This window comes from Puma concolor, chromosome E1, assembly GCF_028749965.1.
Source record: "Puma concolor isolate L17-30 chromosome E1, mPumCon1.1.hap2, whole genome shotgun sequence".
Lineage (NCBI taxonomy): Eukaryota > Metazoa > Chordata > Mammalia > Carnivora > Felidae > Puma > Puma concolor.
This window is the reverse complement of record NC_141680.1, coordinates 15,394,164-15,414,369: the sequence shown is the minus strand read 5'-3', so window position 1 is coordinate 15,414,369 and position 20,206 is coordinate 15,394,164. Positions and strand designations below refer to the sequence as shown.

At 53.6% G+C, this 20,206-nt stretch overlaps 1 protein-coding gene across 3 annotated transcripts in view; it reads right to left on the bottom strand.

Moving 5' to 3' along the window:
* Positions 1-37: 37 nt before the first annotated feature.
* SMG6 (SMG6 nonsense mediated mRNA decay factor) overlaps positions 38-20,206 on the bottom strand; it is a 230,829-nt gene continuing 210,660 nt past the window's right edge. For all 3 annotated transcript variants that reach the window (XM_025916024.2, XM_086686330.1, XM_086686331.1), the window contains exons 15-19: positions 18,819-18,965; positions 8,651-8,804; positions 5,492-5,703; positions 5,102-5,183; positions 38-1,888 (exon numbers count right to left, since the gene is read on the bottom strand). In XM_025916024.2, coding sequence (XP_025771809.1) covers positions 1,758-1,888; positions 5,102-5,183; positions 5,492-5,703; positions 8,651-8,804; positions 18,819-18,965 — 726 coding nt within the window. In that variant the 3' untranslated portion in view covers positions 38-1,757. The remainder of the gene's footprint in view (positions 1,889-5,101; positions 5,184-5,491; positions 5,704-8,650; positions 8,805-18,818; positions 18,966-20,206) is intronic.

The following is a 20,206-nucleotide window of genomic DNA, read 5'->3' as shown; positions in this document are numbered from 1 at the left end:
CCCCGATCCCAGAGACAGATGGGCAAGAGGTCAGGCATGTTCATAACTAAAAATTTATTAAGGGAAACAAAACCAGTGCTGCAAATGGGGCAGAAAGGAGAGACAGGTCTCCCACCCACCCAGTCATTGGCCTTCATCCAGGGGAGAGGATCTCAAAGGAGAGGCTGGGACCCTGTACCCCAAAGAGTCCGTCTTCTGAGGCTCTGGGGCACTCATCCCCCTGAACCACTGGTGGCTCTCCTGCATAGTACCCCCTTATTCAGGTATAATCTTGGGGCCTCAGGGAGGGTACAGCTTCATTCCCATCCTCTGGCCAGGCTGTACAGTCCAGACAGGGAGCTTTGGGGGATTCCCCCTCTGGTCCCATCAAAATTTACTCCTGGCTCCTCCTCAAGGCCCTGTCTTCCTCCAAGTTCCTCTCATCCCTGTCCCTGGCTTGGGAGAACCCATTCCCAGTAGGAAGCCTCTCGAGTGAGGCTTTGGACACAGGTGCCAGCTTAAGAGGCAACAAAAACCTCAAAGGCCAAAAGGCCCCTGTGTCAAGTTCTTCTAGGGCAAAGCTAGAAAGGGTGAAAACTCCAGGCTTGGCAATGCCCCTCTCAGGCACTGGCCCATCCTACCCTCACGTGGTGCTGCAGGAGCCTGGAAGTTTCTCAGAGCACAGGGGCCTGAGAAAGGTTTGGGCAGGAACACTTTATTAGGGTCCTGCCACAGAGAAGGAAGAGGTATCAGAGGAGGTACCAGAGGAGGAAGATTCAGAGTGGGAACCCCCATGGCAAGGACCTGAGGTGAAGAACTTGAGGGGATCAGGGAGGTGAGAGGCATCACCAGAAAGGGAAGGGGGGCAAGGGGAGGATTCAGGAGAGAGAGGGGGAAAGAGAGAGAGAGAGAGAGAGAGAGAGAGAGAGAGAGAGAGAGAGAGAGGAGGGGGGGAGGGACTGAGAAAAGTCTGAAGAAACTTCATGAAATGGGAACTAGAACAAAAGGAAGGCCAATGAGGGAGAGGAGCAGGCAAAGGCCACCCAGGAAGCATGAGCCTGAGACCATATGTCCCCTCCCTCTAGACCCATGACCATCCAAGGGGAAACGAGTGGCAAAGTGTAACGGACTCCGATGGATAAGGACAGGAAGAGCAGCAGGATGGATGTGTGTTTGGGGGTAGGGGGTAGGAAAGGTGGGGCCTAGGGCTGCTGTTTGGGATCTAGTGTCCAGAACCCAACCTGGGTCCCTAGGGGAATCCAGGCCTCCGAGAGAGACACACACCCTGGGCACTCTCTTCATGGCATGACCAAAGCCTCGTGGGACACATTCAGGACAGGGGTTCTGAAGATTGAAGGGACCCATCATTTCGCCTGCACCTGATGGAAATGCAACCCCTACCCTATCTCCAGCTGAGAAAGTGTCTGAGTCCCTGTGCTGAGAAGGCCTTCCCCCAGCCCTTGAACTAGACAGGGGGAGGGAGAAAGGCTGAGACCATGGGTGGCCTATCTGGCTCACCCACCTGCTGTCACTGCAGCCAGCCACCTCCCTGCTAAATCTTGGCAGCCCAGGAGGGTCCCAGCAGCTTCCGCCTGACCCTCAGGAGGGGCTCTGTGAGGAGCAGCTCCCCCACAGCACGGCCACGGCGTGGGTTGGAAGAGGATGGTTTATTGTCTGGGTGGATTGGTGGCTCAGGCACGTGGGCATCTTCGTTGCTACACTGGGCGCCTGGTGGCCTCTCAGGAATGGTTCCGGGGGGAGACCCCGATGCGGCCCTCTCAGCCCACCTGGGCCCACGTGAGGAAGGCCGGGATGTCCCGCACAGGCACATTCCTCGTCAGTGCCTTCACACGCAGGTTGCGGTCATCCGTCAACAGCACCACCTCCCGCAGTAGCCGGATTGGCTCCTCTGTAGGCAGGAGAGAGCAGAAGGACTTCAATGAGGGCAGGAGGCAGAGGCACAGGCTGCCTCTCCTCTCTCTGGAGGTTGGGGTGGGGGGCGGGGGGATGTGGTCCCGTAGGGGTCAGGGACGGTCATTTCCTGGCCCTTCTGTAAGTCTTTCCCTCACGCAATCGGCTGAGGGTACCCCTCCCCTATCGGCTTAGAGAGGACCATGCTGGGCCAGCGCTGGCCTTGTGCTTCAGACCCCCGCCTCCAGCACAGGGCTGTGTTGCCTCCTGCCTAGAGATCTGCCTGAGCCACTGGTCTCCACAGACCCTTCTCCCAGGATGCTGAACTGAAGGGGTAGAAGGAGCCCCTTTCCTTCTACTCCTTCTGACTGTATGGCTGGTCCTGGACTCACAATTACTACTCTCTTTTTGCACATCCTCTCCCTCCGAGGCTAGCGGGCCAATGCTTTACGTATTAAGAGGTAGAAAGCTCAAGATGGAATCCACAGTGTATCCAGGCTCCCAGATGTGAGAAGAGGGGTTAGTTTAGGAGAGCTCTAAGGAAAGGAGGGCCAGGGTCCCTGGCAGAGCCGCGGCCAAGGTGGCCCTGAACTAGAGTCCAATGATTTCCTCCATTACATGAAAGTAATCCACGTAAATGGTGAGAACCTTGAACAGTAGAGAAGAGGACAACAAAGGAAAGGAAAAGTCACAGTCATCCATCCAGCTGTCTCCCTTCATGTGTCTCTGTCTTGCTCCCGAGGGCTCGATCTGTGCGTGCTTTCGGATTTCTTTATGCACATGTGAGTACGTATACTTGTTACATAAGCTTTTTTCCTACATTATAATCATACTAGCCATATTTACTTTATTCAAATTTTACATATTTTAAAGCTCTTTCTATATCAGCACAGGCAGCCTTTGTTCTTTTTAGATGACCTCTTAGCAAGATGTCTTCCACTACCTCTCTTCCCCTAATTTCCTAACCTCTTAATGTACTGGGGAGATTCAACCAGGGCCAAGTACCCACACAAGTGACATCCCCACCCCTGGGCAGGCCGCTTGGTGGCAGGCCCACCCCTCAGTCCCAGGCTGGGTATTTCCTGACGGAGGTCCGGCAGACAGTGAGGCACAGGAAATGTCCTGCGGGGCTTGCTGACTGCGGGGGGCTGGCGGGGCTGGGCAATCGCAAATGTCCAGGTCAGACCTGAACGGTTTCAGGCTTGCCAGCTCCAGGCAGGGAGGCTGAGAACTGGCCGTCAGCCTGGGAGGAGTTTGGGGGAAGAGGGAGGGAGAGGCTGAGGACGCTGGTGAGCAGAGGGGAGAGGTGGAAGGAGGAGGGGTGGGGAGCAGAGGGGAGAGGTGGAAGGAGGAGGGGTGGGAGGTGAGGGGCTGCGGTGGGCAGATGGGGAGAGGATGGCCGCCTGAGCAGAGAGGAGGCCTGGAGCTGGAGCTCAACTGCCTGGGCCTGGGCCCTCTGGCGTGGTGGTGCTGGCCTGTGCTAATGTGGGGTTCCCAGCTGGCTGCTCAAGGCAGCCCCACCGCTCCTGCCCTGGGGCTCGGACCAAGAGAGTCCCAGACCTTAGGTCAGTTGACTAAGGCCCTGCGTTGCCGGCAGGGGTCTGCAGGGGTTTCTGTGGATACTTTCAGACATTTTTAACAATAAACATCCTCTGTTTTGACACTGGTAACTTCACTTTGTTAGAAACCAGAGACTGTCATCTTGTCAGGCCCCATCCGCCATAATCCACATGATTTTAAAATTCAACATCGTTTACACATAAACATTTAGTGACGGTTTCTCTGTGAATCTGACAAGTTAATCTGCTAAGAATTCACACTGACAAATGGGGTTTGATTACACTAGCCGTTGCTGATGTAATTCTGATAGGGGCGGTCCCCAGGATGGCAATGGGTTCCTGTAGGCTGTTTAGGGTGAAGTGTGTGTGGGGGGTGGAGAGACTAGTAGGGTGAAAGCCAAAATTTGTCTCTGCTGAGAAAGAAACAGCTCTGAGGCTGGGTGGGGCCGCAGCAGTATCTGAACTACACTTCCCAACAAGGCCTGCAGTCCTGCCTACCTCTCTCTCAGAAGGTGCCCCTCTAGGAAGCTGCCTGGGAGCAGAACACAAGCTCCCCCGTTTGGTTCAGCCAGGACTCCTTTTTATCACTTCACTGCTCCAGGTCTGGCTCTGAGGGCCAGAATGTACAAGCCACATGGCAGGACCCCTCTGAACAGCACCTGTGGGTTCATTACCAGCCCCTGGTGCAGAGACTCGGGTAGGGGCAGCAGGGGAGAAGACAGTGCCCTGACTAGTCTGGAAGCCAGGGTAGGAAACTGAGCAGGGAAGGGAGATGAGCAACAACGGCTAAAGGAAAAGGACAGGATGTAGTTACCTATACATAGACAGAGACCAAGTGGTAAGAATGACCAAGTCTGTAGACGACATGGAGCTAGGACATCCTAGGAGGAAACATCAGACCCCTGGAAGCCAGGAGCAGAAAACACCTGAGCCTTGCTGACTCCGAGGGGCCATGCAGGAAAGCATTCTGGGTTGAGAATGAGGTGCTCAAGCCCCTGGAAAAGCATCCCAAGGTGGGTCTTTGGGCCAAAGACAGGACTCCAGTCACCAAAGAGGTCTTGAAAATTGGGCTGAGGGCTCAGTCCTCAAGCTGTCACCTGCCCCCAAAGTGTGATGGCATATGACACCGAGACAGGAAGAGAAGGCCCACTACTCACTAGGGAAGTACCTCCGTCACCGGCCTGACAGAGGGCAAACATTCAGGGATGAACTGAGAGTGTGAACACGGCCAAGAAAAGGGAGCTGGGCCCCAGGGACCACTGGGGACTGTCCTCTCAGAGCTGCAGAGGGCTGGGCTCAGGAGACCATGGCCAGAATAAGCTACACTGAATCATAAAGACATTCTTGCTGTCAGAGAACTCACTGAGGACCCAAGAAAGGAAATGGATCCATGCCGAGTGGGAAAGCTCCCTGCCTAGAGCCTTGCTTCCTGGGCTAGGTCCACCCCTAGTTGGCTCAGGGTCCACCGGGGAGTGGGGGAAGCTGTGACAGGGAAGTTGGATTTCCAGAGTCTGGCCTCAGGCTTGCATCAAACCTGACCTCTGATTTATCAAACTTCCCAGGCCAGAGTTGGTGGTGGAGGAACCCTTTCCTAGGGCTGAGGATGGTAGGGCATGGGGGTGGATGATCCCGAGGCAGAGGCAAAGCTGTACCTTTGTTGGTGGGCATGAAGTCCTTAGCCTTGTCTTTGCAGTAGTGGAGGCAGCAGGAGAGGATCAGGTCATCGTTGTTACCCTGGAGGAAGAAAGTGTGAGAAGGGCCATTGGGCAGGAGGGGGCGCCATTCGGAGGCGGCACAGGTATACTTTTTGCCTCTGGGGTTCCTGGGGAGGATCACATCCCGGAGTCCCTCCCATACACGTCAGGCCCTGCTTGGTTGGGTCCAACTGTGCCAAGAGTGATCTAGGGGACACAGAACTGCCCCTCCTGGGCCTCAATGGTGGCTGCCCCCCTCAGCTGCCTAGGCTGCCTGAGCTGCCTGACTTCCCGGAGACCCTGTTCTGAGGTAGACTGTGGGCTCTCCCTTTCTGCCACAGGTCTTACCAGTTGGCCAGTAATGTCCTCGCTGCGGAAGGCGATGGATTCCAGTTCATTGCCACGGCTGGTCAGGGCCCGCAGACAAGAGTCCCGACTCTCAAATCGCCGCTCGAGGAACTCGATGGACTTCCGGGCCTTTTCCTGCACCACACGGGCATAGCCCCCAGCCCGGTGGTCTGTCTCCTGCCCCTTGGCCAGGCCATCCAGCTCATTGATCACTGATGAGACATAGTTCCACAAGTTTATCAGCTCCCTAGGCTCACTCCCAGCCAGCCCCTTCCCAGACCACAGAATCCATCTTGCCCAAAGGAGTCTTCCAATGATGCTTAGGAGAACTTGGGAGGCAAGAAGTGTCCCAGACTTTACACAGAGTTCTATCTTTCTGTGCCTTCCCCCGGGCCCCGCCCTCCTCCAAGAAGGAACTTACACGGATTTTCTGGAGCTGCTGTATTCAGAAGAAGAAACCTGGCCCCTCCATCACATTCCTTAGTTATAGGATCAAATTGAAAGAGTTTCTCAAGAGAGGCAAGGGTAGCTGCTACAAGACAAGAGGCAGCCCCCTCATCAACCTGGACCCCCAACCACAGAAGTTCACAAGGGGCAGAGTTCTACACACTATCCCCTGGCACAGTGCAGGCAGGTCACCAAGTGGGAAGCAACAGTCACGGCCTTACTTGCAGGGGCCGTGGTATTCCCTCAAACCATGCCCTTGGCACAGACACTCTGCTGATACTGCACGTGTTTGTGTGTGTGTATGTGTGTGTGTGTGTATGTGTCTGCCTGCCTATGTGTCTGGGACACGGCTTCATTTTCTGGTGAAGATTCTTTCCAAAATTCCAGCCAAAAGCCTGAGGTCAAGTGGGAAATATGCACTCCTTGGGGGCTCCGGGAGAGTTTGGGGTCTGAGGCCTCTCCTCAGTGCAATGATTCATGGCTCGGGGAGTCGGCATGAGCATGCTGTTCCATGGTGAGCCTGGCACTCACTGTCTGGGTATTCAGAGACACTTTCTGGAAAGGGCCCATGTGGGAATGCACACACACACACACACACACACACACACACACACACAATGCCCACGCTTTCAGCAACTTGAGGCTGCTACATGTCCACACAATGTATGGTTGAGGCTGGGAAGTGGTGGTGGACGGGTGTATGGTACGGCAAACAGAACATCAAACACGAAAAACTGGTATTCCATCCCAAAATCTCCTTTCCTGCTTCCAAACTAAACAGGCTTCAAAGGGGAAGCTTGTTTGTGCTTCTGCACCAGGCGGGGCTTCTTGATGCTAGGGTCAGGCCTAAGGAGCAGGAGCAGGTTAAAGAGCACAAGAAACAAGCAGGGAAAGCTGTCTGCTTAACCCTTTGTGCTCTGGACACGGGGCGGGAATCCACTGAGGGAGCCTCACTGAACAGGAGTGCTCTTTACAGCTCCTGAGATTCGAGGGCCCTGCCCAGCTGAAGAAGGTTCAAAGAGGCTGGCCCTCACTGCTGTAGTGGCGCTGTCATTTCCCAGCAACAACGGGGGCCATCAATTTATTCTACATGTGTCCCTCTCCTATGGGTTTTCTCATATATTTGCTCCCTCCCTACCATATCTGGCTTTCCCTACTGAACCACAAGCTCCTCAAGGCCAAGGTCTTGAAGCTCTGCCTTCCGTGAGATCCCTCAGGGACAAGGAGCCTGAGCACACCGTAGGGGCACAGATGGTGCTGGTGACCAAAACCCCTGCTAGCCTCGGATGGTGTCTGAGTCTCCTTCCAAGTCTTAGGGGGGCTCCTGAGATGTCAACCTCTGTCAGTTTATACCATTTCCTGACCATTAGCAAAACAAATGACCACTTACTCACTTTCTTCCCCCTAAAACTCTCCTGGATAGGAAAGCACGAAGACATGTTATCCTGATAGCCGCCCCACCCCAGGACGCTGTGAGGAAAGAGGGAAAGCTGGAAAAACTTGATGGTCTTGCTGCTCTACTTTTGAAGAACAGAAAGCCTTCCCTTAGGTCTAAAGGCCTGGGTTTTAGAGGTTCTGGCCAGGCCACATGGGGAGGGGGAAGGAAGACAGGGAGGGTGGAGGCGGGACGAGGGCTGCTTCAGTGCCAACATTCTCAGGTGGTGCTAACGTGTTTCCCACAACCCCCCAGGGTTCTATAGCCTCTGCAGGGGCGGATGTTTCCTGCCCTTTGTTTCCACCCTCATCTGGCACTAAGACACTTGGGACTAGGAGGGGAGGCCCAATGGAACATCTTGGCATGGATGTCAGAGGTGGCTTGGCAGGCAGACTGCCAGTCTGGCAGCTTTTCCAGAGGACAAGGATCCCGAACTGGCTCCCAGCAGCTGCTGAGAAGGGGACACTGAAAAGCCAGTCACCTTCCAGGCCCTCTCCCTCCACAGGATGGCCATAAGCTATATGAGCTCTATTAGGGATACCAGGCGCCCAGAGCCCACAGCCCATCCTCAGGCTGACCCACCATAGAGCTCCAAGAACTAAGACAGTGCCTAGACAGTCCCTTGGAGACAGCCCAGCTGGGCTCTTCTGGCCTGAGGGTGGAAGCAAGCTAGCTGGGTCCTGAGATGCTGACCCTGCACCAGCACCAGTGACCAGACAGCGGTAAGGGCCCAAGTGGCAGGAATCCACAGGCATGAGCCAAGGGCTTGCTCTGGAGGGTTTCCATCAGCCTGGCCTTAGGGTGACACCGGCCAGAAGAATGCTACCTCGAACCAACAGAATGATCATGAAAAGCTACAAGACAATCAGACCAAAGGCATCTAACCACTTCAAAATCCTCCCAGCCTCCCTGCCAGACCACCCAGCAGCACTGCCGTTATCTGCCAGGGCTGAGTGTTTACCAATAACGGGAACCAGCTTTGCTGTTTTACTGCAAGCTTTATAAGGATAAAAACAAGGGCTGGGCTCATGCAGCCTCTGGTTGCTGGGACACAGGAGTCCATTTGCTCAAGCAGTTTAAGCCATGGATCAGCCATAATAATTTGAACTGCTCTGATTATTAAACAATTTTCCTTGCCCCACGCACACCCTACTTCCCTGCAAATCCTGTCATACGCACGCCGCGGGGCTCCCTTGCCTGTGTAGCCCCCTGGGCCGTGGGGCATGTGTGTAGAGGGGCCTGCTGCGCACGTGCAGGGTTGCTCAGGCCTGACTCACCGATGAGGGGCACCACCAGGATGTACTTCCTGCTCTCCAGCAGCCGTGCCAGACTGGCCAGGTGGTCAATGAAGCCGTTGGTGTCTGGTACAAGGAACAAGGGTCTGATCTCGAGCTCCATCTGCCTCATCTGACTCTGGTCCTCCAGGACAGCCTACAGGGACACAGAACGGTGAGTGAGCCAGAGTGAGTAGGCAAGTGGGTGGACGAGCCAGGGCCCTGACTACACAGTGTGTCAGCATCCTGCCTCCTGAAACTCTCCCCGCTCCAGAGGGACAGCCAGTCCCTGTCAGGCCTGAGGGACGGGCCCAAGGACTGGGCAAAGTACTGGAATAACAATCAACACAGACTAGATGGCCTGAGGAACAGCGTGTGACTAAAACCCTGCCTCGGCCAGAGAAAGCCCCGATGGTATTAAAAGTTACAGGTTTCTGAAAGACAGACCCTGGGCTAAAAATCACCAAGGGGGAGTCAGCTTCCCTGGATAGGAAAGTGGTTTCACACACATTACCTAGGCAGCATATAGAGGGGTACTGCTCAGCGTGAACACTGTATATAGAGTGCATTTGTTATTTCAGTTTACTTCATTGGATGGCCAGAAAACAAAGGTTATGCTCAAAGGCAATATAAAAACAGTGATGCTGACAACGAATTATTAATGCCCACAGCAGCAGGAGTCCATACGGTGTGATGGATTTGGACCCAACTCACATGCTCACAGAGAGCAACACCCAGGCTGATGAGATCAGCCGCCCCCCCGCCCAGCAGCAGTGTTTCCTCAACATCAGTCCTGTGTTCTACCTGTGCTCCTTTGCCGCTGCTCTGCACAACCTGTATGATTATTTACTTGGTGTTTTTTCATGAAACTGACTTTAAGGCAACTATTTTTGGCTTAGCCTCTTCTTAAGCTTACTAGTGCAAGCTATACTTGCACAATAAAAAGCCAAAGCATCTCCTGTGCGCCGCTAAAAAACCAACTCACTCAGCACCAGTGGTCTGGGCACCACCCCTCGAAGACCACATGGCCTGGAGGCTTGTCTGTCTGATGGACGTTCACATCTTTCAGGGACGCTCCACGCACATCTGTGAAAGCCTGACTTTCTCAAGTCTGACACAGCCCGGAGTGGCAGCGGCCCTCTGAGATAGGCCCTGGGTCTGTCACTACAGAACATGGTCACTATTGTGCTGCTTCCTCTTGTGGCGACCATGGCCAAGAAGCAAAATGATTTGCTGGCATCTGCCCAGACGGTGTGCTCCCTGGGTGCACAGCAGGAGGGCACCGACACAAATCTGGCAGGGACCAGGCCAGCAGGTCCCGGCCCTGTCCCGCCCTCTCCTGATCTTCTGCCACACGCCAACCAGCAAGGACACAGACACAGGCTCAGAGCAGGGGGACTGGTGTGCGTGCCAACCGAGACGGGTCCCACAGTGCTGGCCCCGGCCGCTAACAGTCAGGGAGGAAGGCGCTCAGGTTTCACTGGCAACGACAGTAAAACTGAAAGGGCATGCCTCTGAATGCTGGGGGTGGCTTCTCTGTGACCTACTGGGGACCTCTTCCTATGAGTAAGTCGTTGCTGCCACTGCCACCACAGCTGGTGGAAGGCACAGGCCACAGGCCACAGGCAGGCATGAGAAACGCAGCTGAGAGGCCCAGTCTGACGAAGTCATCCTGCTGCTGTCGCCTCAGCAGGGGAAAGCACCCCCGCTGCCGGCCATCTTCTCGGGGGATTCGGGTGGCAGTCCCTCCCTGTGGGGTGACCAATTGCACGATGATACCCAGTCCACTAAACTCCCCTTGTGGCATTTTTTTAAAATTTTATTTTTTCTTCATATCGAATTAACATAGGCCACTATTTAGCGGCACGGGTGTTCTGTAAGAACAGGCACTCTAATGGGGGCGCCTGGGTGGTTCAGTTGGTTGGGTATTCTACTTCGGCTCAGGTCATGATCTCGCAGTTTGTGAGTTTGAGGCCCACATCGGGCTCTGTGCTGACAGCTCAGACCCTGGGGCCTGCTTAGGATTCTGTGTCTCCCTCTCTGCCCCTACCCCGCTTGTGCTCTCTCAAAACTGAATAAATGTTAAAAAAAAAAAAAAAATTAAAGAAAGAAGAAGAACAGGGGCTCTACTCTTCCTCCTCATGGGGAGCGGTGGCATTCCAGCTGTTCATTTCCCCAGATCTTGCTGTTCTCTATCCAGCTTTTCCACTGCCAGGAACATTCTTCCTGGTATCACAAGCCCCCAAATCTCTGTGTTTCTGGGGGAGAAGGAACAGAACAGAGACCTGGCTGGGAAGAGGACAGGGGCTCAGGGACCTGAGCACTAGATCTCTGCCACCGCCCCACCGAGACTCTTCACATCTTAGTTTTCCTGCCTGCAGAAATGATAGGCCAGCTCTGCTCTGACTCTAAAGAAGAGGACCTGGCTGCCATTCCTCACCCTGAGTGAACAATAATGAGCTCCTGAGACCCTGAACCATCCCACCTTTAGAAAGCTGGCCTTTTTAAGCCAGGTGACCAAGGGAGGCCGAGGGCTAACAGCCTGCTTGTGTGTTCTGATGACAGGACGGAAGAAACACCTAGGAGCAGGGTACAGGGAAGCTCTAACTGTCTGAGTTCTCAGACCTCTGGCTCAGGGCCAGAAAGGTGAACAAAGGCCGTGCGGGCTCTCAGGGAGGTGGCAACCTTGTTGGTTCCCCAGGGGTGGGGTGGGGTCAAGCTGTATGAGGGTGGTTGGAGCTGTGCTGCCATCATCCGGTCCCAGGGACGCCCGCAGACAACTTCCCTTAACCTGGCTCTGCCTAGTGAGTCACCACACAACTGCTTCCTGTTCCCCACATGCCCTCACGGAGTCTCAGGAGGTTAAATGAAGCTGCTCCCCCTTCTCCTGGGGTACCTGTGGGCCTCTGGGGGGTGTCATACCTGGGTCATGAGACTGGCCCAGTACCTTTCAAAAGAATGGCAGACGGAAGAGGGACCGGGAGTCTGCAGGCCCTCTTCTGCGGGTGTCTGTGTTTCCGGCCCTCTCTGAGTGGTGCTGTGTGTGTGTGTGTGTGTGTGTGTGTGTGTGTGTGTTTAGCATTTGCCCTCCTAACTTTTCCAGATTTTACCCGTCAGATTCCTGGCAGCTGTGCACGGCGCCTGTGCCGGCCGTCACGTCCCATTCCGATCTCTGGGTCGCACGGTGAGAGAAGGACACAGGATGCGCAGGGAGTGAAAAAGTGATGTCGGTGGGGAGAGTGCCAAGTCCCCACTCACAGCCATGGGACGCTTGGGGAGACGGGGGAAGCAAGCTGCTGTGGAGTTCAGAGGCCGGTAGTGAGATTTATTTTTGTTTGTATGAGTAAAAAGCTGCAGAAGCCTCTGGTGGGGGTGAGGGGGGCTCAACTGGAATGCTGTGATTCAGACAGACTGGCCCTGGCCTGGAGTCAAGTGTGCTGACCCGGAAGGAGAGGTCCACAGGAACCCTTCTCGTTGCAGCTAAGGTTGGGCCACGATGGTCCCTGGATAATGAACTGGGAACCCAAGGAAAGCACGGACACTTTGAATCACACCAGTGGTAGTAGGAACCGAGTTGTCATCAAGTGTGGAAGGAAAAAAAGAACTCAATTCTGTTTCTGGAAGGTGCTAAGTAGCCAACTTTCTCTGAGGTATGAGAGCATCCTTGAGCAAGGCAGTGGGGATCTGGGAAAGAGATAATCCACAGTAACATCTAATGAGGAAGCTAACAGGCTTGGGAGAAGGGCTCTTTATAGGTTAAGTTCCTTCTAGACTGTGGGGATGTTTTGGGGATGCTGACCCACTGAAAATTGGGACACTGAGAATTACAAATAAAAGGTATTGCAATTAGCTCACACAGGAGCTGTGGAACTTGAAGAACCCAAGTCACGAAGCAGAGCCACATTGAGAGAAGGCCCTCTTAAGTCTTCCTTCCGCTTAGGACTCCACAGGGAGTGTGGCTGCTCCCGTCCCTCTACTGGGTGATGGAATCATTTATCCCTGGGCCTCTCTGGCCAGAGCAATGTCTTCACCAGAAACAAGAAGTTCTGTGCCACAGCAAATTTCTGTGCTCATTTTGTATGTGAAAGTGTCTAGGAAACTGCCTGATACATGAATTAATAACCTCACAAGTGTCAGTTTCCCTTCCTCCTGACCAGCTCCATTTTTCACCTCTTAGATTATCCAGGAGGGTAACTATCTGGGGAAACCACTCGGGAGCAGAGCTGGAGATGGGGAGGGGAGAGAGACAGGGTTGTTTTTTTTTATTTTTTTTTTTATTAAAAAAAAAAATTTTTTTTTCAACATTTATTTTTGGGACAGAGAGAGACAGAGCATGAACGGGGGAGGGGCAGAGAGAGAGGGAGACACAGAATCGGAAACAGGCTCCAGGCTCTGAGCCATCAGCCCAGCGCCTGACGTGGGGCTCGAACTCACGGACCGCGAGATCGTGACCTGGCTGAAGTCGGACGCTTAACCGACTGCGCCACCCAGGCGCCCCGAGACAGGGTTGTTAACTTCTGTGATAAGATGATAAGACTCATGGTACTCTTATTGTCTTTTTTTTCTTTAATGACATAGAAAGCTTTTTTAAAAATGAAAAATGGAAAAATGGAAATGAAATAAAAAATAGGAATAGTTGGTGAGATAACCACTGACAGTGCAGGCAGGCAGTTCCTTCTCGAGCCACAGAAACCAAAGGGAGCAGATATTGCATTTGCTATCAAAAGAGAGCAGGCAGCACCAGGGGCTGGTAAACCCCTGGCATGATAAACATCGTCATGTAGGGTGGGTGCTCATGGGGAAGTCTCCGTTTAGGATCCCTTCTCTGGATGTTCAGTCAGTGCCACAGAACTTAACGTGTGCCTGCTTTCTTTTCAAAAGTTACAATCAGAAAAAACAAAAACCAAACAAAAACCAAACAAAAAAACCAAAACAAAAACCAAAAACCACCCAAAAAAGTTATGATCAGGATGAGTTGCTTGCTGCTTCTTATAGTTTTATGAGGACTGATTTTATTTTCAAACTAGACTGTAAAGAGCTCAAAGAGAATGGTCTTCTTTTCCTATAGTTTCTTCAACAATACCTCGCTCCACGAGCTCAATCACAGAATCTCAGAGCTGGAGGGCATCTTATGGCTAATCCGACTTGAATTTTATCTGATAACTCTCTTGTTCTGAGAATGCCCAGGAGGTGTGCCTTTTCCTGACGGAGAGGGAGTGGCAGGGTGAGCATGACACCTCTGGGCTTGCTCCAAGCAGTACTAGCCTAAGGGTGCTGCTCCAGCCAACAGCCCATGGGTTCATTCTGTAGGAGGTCGGGACCTTGTGGATGCTGCAGGAGCCAGGGAGGCGAGAGTGGCTGCAGCAAACTGGAGACCCAGCGCCACGGCTTGTGGAGAAGCTGGAGCGGGCTCTGGAATGGCTTGAGTAGGGCGGGTGGCTGCCCGGCTCTGCAGGCTGATGTGCTTTCCTGCCTTGGCGTGAACGTGCCCCTGGCCTGGTAGTGCAGTGGCTCCCACCCTGCCTCCGACAGCTAGGAGCCAGGGCTGAGTGTCTGCCTTCCGCTAGCTTCCATACAGGTGTGGGGGGCTCTGTGTGTGCCCCATTGTTCCACAGCACCACCCTCCCCCAGCTGGGTGGCAGTGTGAATGGGCCGCAGCTATATTTAGAGTGAAACTCCTGGGGCCACCACAAAGGAGTGACTGCATCTTCAGGAGGGTGGGTGGGCGGGAAGGGGACAGGGGAGCCAAGCTATTTTCAGAACACATGTCATTGCTGGCTACAGAGCAAGACTGTGGCCATAATGCCGAGGGAAACAATAGCTGTGGCCAGAGGAAGAGCCTGTTATGTTTCAGGTGGGATGTTTGCAACTGCTCAGGAAACCCGACCCCGCCCGACAGCAGCACAAATCACAGCAAAGCCTCGTGGAAGCAGGGGGGCGGGGGGGGGGGGGGGGGGATTCACAGGGCCAGGATGAGGTGCCAAGAGGCCACGCCTCATGCCTAGAGGCGGATTTTCAGTGACTGCTTAGCCCTAGGGGCCTGATTAGGACTGAAACACCTCAGACCAATTGCCCAGACAAACCATGTACCTGGCACTCTGGTCTCCAGACACCTCCCAAGAATGGCAACGGGAATGAAAAGGACTCGGTCAGAAAGCATCCAGGTGGGCAGAACCGACCTAATGTGAAGAGGTGTCTCAGGCAACAGGCAAAGCCTGGGGTGAGCCAGAGAGCATGGCCTCAAAGTCCCAGGTGGGCGGTCTTGGCCCCTCAGTATTCAGGGACTTGCCTGGGTGCCGTGGCTCCAGCTGCACAGGCCCGGAGAGCTGCCCACACCCCTTTTCTGACCTCCAGTCGGCCCCACTCACCAGCCTCTGTGCAAGGCCGGAAGCGGGGAGGGACAGGCTGCAGAGGGAGGCTAGGCCTCACCTCCCCCATCCCACAGATGAGCTTGGGCCCAGGGGTCTAGGTGGGAGAAGGGAAGTGGGGGTGTGGCTACAGCCCCAGATCTCAGTTGGACTTTATAGCCATCATGGGGGCCAGGAGGATTTTTTCAACTCCATCTTCATATCCCCTTCCCCAAACATGTGTGGTTCCTGTTTTGCTGCATCTGTAAAAGGCGCCGGGAGCTGGGGACTTGCCTTACACCTCTCGGTTAACACCCCTGGAGACTGATGGAGTTCAGAGCAGTGTAATTTACAGCCCATCTCTCCAATCTTAATTCACCCGATGCTCCTCTCTTCCTTATTGTATTAGTGTGACCCAGGTACCTGCCAACAATAATGGCCTCTCCAGCTAGGAGCCTCTCCCCCACTCCCAGGACAATTTATACCTTTTCCTTGGGATTTTCCCCCCTTAAATTAAACAAAAAGAGGAAAAATAAGAAAAGGTTAACATGGGTTTGGAGTGCTGCAGCCCCGTGGTTCTGGGCAGGGAGCCAATGGCCCGAGGGCACACACATGTGTGTGCTCTCCCAGAAGGGCCTTCACCGGCCCTGTTTTACAGCCACCTCGGCACAGACTCCAGGGTTCACGCATATGGCCAGACAGATGTGTCTGGCTTACGTTCAAGGCTGGAAAATGAAGAATTATGGAAGTGAAGGGCCCCGGGCATTAAAAGGGGGGGTGAAGGAAGGGGGGAATTTTTCCTCTGCTGAGAAATCCTCCTGTGGCTGTGAGGCTGGAGGAAGAAGGCTGACAGGAGGCAGGGCCGCCAGCAGTGGTGCATGTGGGGCCTGTTCTTAAAGGGGCCACAGCAACCCAAACCCCAGCTGGCCCATAGCAGGCCTGTGGTGCCCAGGCCCGAGCAGCCTGCTCTGAAGGAGGTGACAGGGGAACAAAGCTCCCGAGCAGGGGCAGCCCCAGGCACCAGACGTCAAGCAAGATTCATACAAGACCTCCGGTTTGCAATGTACTGCCTGTTGCTGGAGAGGCCAAGCTGAGCAAGGCGCTCTTGACGAGGCCATGTCCCCGTGGCATGTGCTCCCACAGCATCCTGTACTTCCCTTTGGCCACAGTGCACGCTGACGCCTCAAATCACTGGCTCCTCCATTCACTGTACACCCTGCACCTTCTGCGGCAGGACTTCTTTGGTTCGGTCCTGTGTCCCCCGACCCCTAGCCTAGCAGATGCTCCACTACCACTTATTACACACTGAGATGGAGACATGGTACTTGCTTCTAAGGAGTTCACAGTACAACAGTGGGGGTGGGGTGGGTGGGGAACAAGTCCAGAAATAACTGTAATACGAGACATGATACAAGTTTCAGAAATGAAGCATAAATCAGTGCCACAGGAACACTGAGCAGAGAGGGATGAATTCCTCCTGAGGGGTATCAGGGAAGGCTTCACTGGGGAGATGAAGTTTCATCTGAGGACTGAAGGAAGACTAGAGTTTCAACAGGTAATAGGAAATGTGGAGCAGGAAAAGGGTATTCTGGTCTGAGGGAACAGCATGGACTGAGACCCGAGAGTGGGACAGGGTAGAGCACGTCAGGGGACAGTGAGAGGAGAGGACGGTTAGTGTTGTGGTCCGGGCAGAAGGGCACTAGTGTCTGGACAGGCACTTTACACGCACTGTCATTCTGAGGTAGGTGCTGTTACCACTTTCGTTTCATAGATGAGGAAACAGTTTTAGAGAAGTTAAATAATTTGCCCAATGCCACACAGCCCGTAAGGCTCACGGGCGAGAGAAGAAGAGGCTGAGAAAACACTGGGAACAGACAAGAAAACCTTAAATGCCATAGGAAGGAATTAGATTTTACTAGTGAAGCAGAGGCACAGATGATTTCTGAGCAGGGGAGCAGTTCTTTTGGGAAGAGAAGGATGACCACACGTAAGGTGCCCTGGAGGCAGCGAGGATCCTGGTGTGCGGACGGCACGTTCGCAGACTACCGAGTAAACAGCACCCCCTGGAGTTGTGCAATGCGTGGGCTCTGACTGCTCTAATCCAAGTCAGTACATGGCCTAGAGCAGCAGCTGTGGCAATGGGAACAGACAGGAGAGAAGGGAATAAATGAGCAGAAGGGGTTAAAAGCCAGTGAGGAATTTAAGAGGATTGTCTAGTTGCTACTGTCTATTAAGTCACTGAACAAATATCTGCTGAGCGCCAACTCTGCACACTGAGACTAAGAAGTGACAGGAAGGAGGAGGCCAAGAAGAGAATGGTGGTGAGGAAGCCTAGGAGGGAGGTGTGGCCAACAGAGGGCTTGCTTGTGCTCGACTGCGGCTGCAGGAAGGGGGCTTCAGGGCCTAAAGCTACAGGGACATCAAGTATGACGGGGATCGAGACTCGATGAAGACAGGTACTTGGTGACTTCTGACACCACGGTTCCCATAACTGCTGGGTTGAGGGTCAGGACATGGAGGCGGCGAGTATAGACAGAACCTTTGGGAAGACTGACGGTGAGGAAGAAAATAACCACAGGACAGGAAGAAAGACAGCCTGAGGATGAAGCTGCCTTGCAGGCCACAACAGAGGGTTACACACAGACCCCAGAAGGGCTGAGGAGGCAGCCACACCGTGACAGTGACCTGGTAGGAGGTACCACACACTTGATTTCAAGCAGCCAAGGGACACGAATACGTCAAGAGCAACGGATCCCAAATGGTATTCATTCCCCTTCCCGGGGCAGAGTTCTGGTCAGTGTTTAGACAAGTATCAGGCCACAGTGACCACTTACGGAGCACACACCTTGTGCCATTCATTGTGTTATGCGCTTTACACGCACTGGTTCCTGTAGGCCTCACGGCAATTCTAGGAGGCAGGCGCTACTACCACTTACATCTTACAGATGGGGAAACGGGCTCTGAGAAGTTAATGTCCCCGAAGTCACAAAACCAGTAAGTGGTGGAGCCCAGAATGTGATCAGGTCTGCCTGACCACAGAACATTAAGCCCTGTGCCAAAGGCAAGGGGCGGCTGAAGCGAGGACTAGAAACAAGACATTCCTAAAGAGGCCCGATGCTTCCCCATGCTTACGGTCTTTAAAGTCTTTAAAGGGAGGAACACGACTGGCTCTTCTCTGTCTGCCCTGAGCCCCAGATAAGAGGAAGTGAGCTTACACAGTGTAAAAGGACAGACTTGGGAGAGCCATAGAGAAAAACTTGCCGCAAGTGCAGGTATGGGTCCACAGCAGAGCTGATGGTGGAGGAACCGTGTGTGGAGATGAAGTGGTTTCTCTCCAGGAGGGTTTAGTGTGTCCTGTCCAGAGGGGCTCAGCCATTACACTGGGAATCCAGATAAGCAGACTGTGGCTATGACATTCTCTTCCCTGAGAAGTGGTGTTCTCAACAGAGCACCTATGACCTCTCCAGGAGTGCCTGGATAAGGTTTAAGGGGACTCTGAAACCCTGAAATTGTGTGGAAGACTGTATATGTGTAGGTGTGTATTCACAGATCATCACTGGAGAAGAAGCTTTCAGCAGATTCTCTGAGAAGAACCTGCTTCTGCCTTGGAGTCCACGAGAAGGGAGACTCCAGGCACCAAAAATGCTACCAGAATTTGGTGATGGAGAAAGAAAATGGGTGGGACCAGTAAGGACACTGCAAGACCGTCTCTTCCTGAGAGGGTCCTTCTTATCTCTACTTGTGACTCACACTCCCCCCCCCCCCCCCCATGCCCTACACAGCCACCACCCTGATGGGAACCACCCTCCCCAGGCAGGCCCCACCTGGATCTTTTCTTGGCGACGCTGCTGCTCGGCTATCTTCCTGGCCAAAGCCAGCTTCTTGGCCCGAAGTTCCCTGATGTCATCCTCACCCCCGCTGCCTTCGGCCTCTGAATCTTCCTCAAAGTCTTCAATCACCACGTCCTCCTCCTTTGGGCGGTGGAGCAGACCAGGGGAGAGAGGAGACTGTGAGCCCATGGCCCTTCCCAGCCCCACCCTTCTGTCCTCCTAGCACTCCCAACTCCATGGAAAGAATGGCCTTTCCTTACAAAGGACCCCAAGGTGTGTGCTTCCTTCAACTCAGGCAGAGAGGGAGTCGACAGAAGCTGCCACCTTGCCCTACAGCAACTGCTCCCTTTTGCACTCCAGGCTCTTTCCTCTTGGAGAGTCATATGTCCACAGGAGAAGTGACTCACACACACATATACTTCCATGCTTATACACACAGCTCTCCATTCTCCTTTGCACACACTCACCAAGTCTTGCTTAGAACATATTTTCCTTTTGAAATCACCAAAGGGGAAAACAACAGAGAAAGCTGAACCACTCAATTTAGACCTAATTCCTGCTAACGATCTGATAGGAATCAATTCTGGCCAAGAGCTGTGAGTTAGGCGTGGAAGCTCCCCTGCCCCCGAGATAGCTTCAGGGAGCAGATGCTGTAGCTCAGCAGACCTTGCCCTGGTTTCTTTTTAAGACCACAGCCTGGCGGTGTGGGGGCTGCTGAGCCCCATTACAGGAATTCACATGACATGACCTTGCTCGGCTGCCCTCTCGGGTCTGGGCAGGCTAGGAGATGGCTGGCTAGCTTCAGGAGCCTCCTGCCAGGCTGGTGGAGCCTTCCCCAGGGATGGCCCCTCCCCGCCTGCAGCCTCAGCTCTCAGAAGCCCCCACTCCCCGGGTGGTCCCAGGCTCCATTCCTCACTCTCTCACTTCTGACCTTGGTCAGCAGAGAACATGCAGCTGCCCAAGACAGTGTCCTCTGAGGGACAGCATTAGCATGGGTAACAGGGAGTGATTTAGTAGGAGAAGATTCCTGTGTTTCTAACTAGATGATGATAATAATGACAATGATTATGACAATAACAGCTACCATTTACTGAATGCTTATTGTTGGTCAGATAACTAGGCTAAGTGTTTTTCACGTATCAACTCATTTAATACTCACGATGGTCTGTGAAATAGGTGTCACTATCATCCCTTCTTTATAAATGAGTACACTGAGGTTTAGAGAGTTAAACAGTTTGCTCAAGGTCAAAGGTAATAAGTGGCAGATCAGGGATTCAAATTCCAGTGGGACAGACTCCAAAGTATGTGCTCTTACCAACAAGGCTGGGGTCTTGAATCTAGACAGTAAGGCCAGACCAGCCCTGAATGGCTCAGGCTTCCAC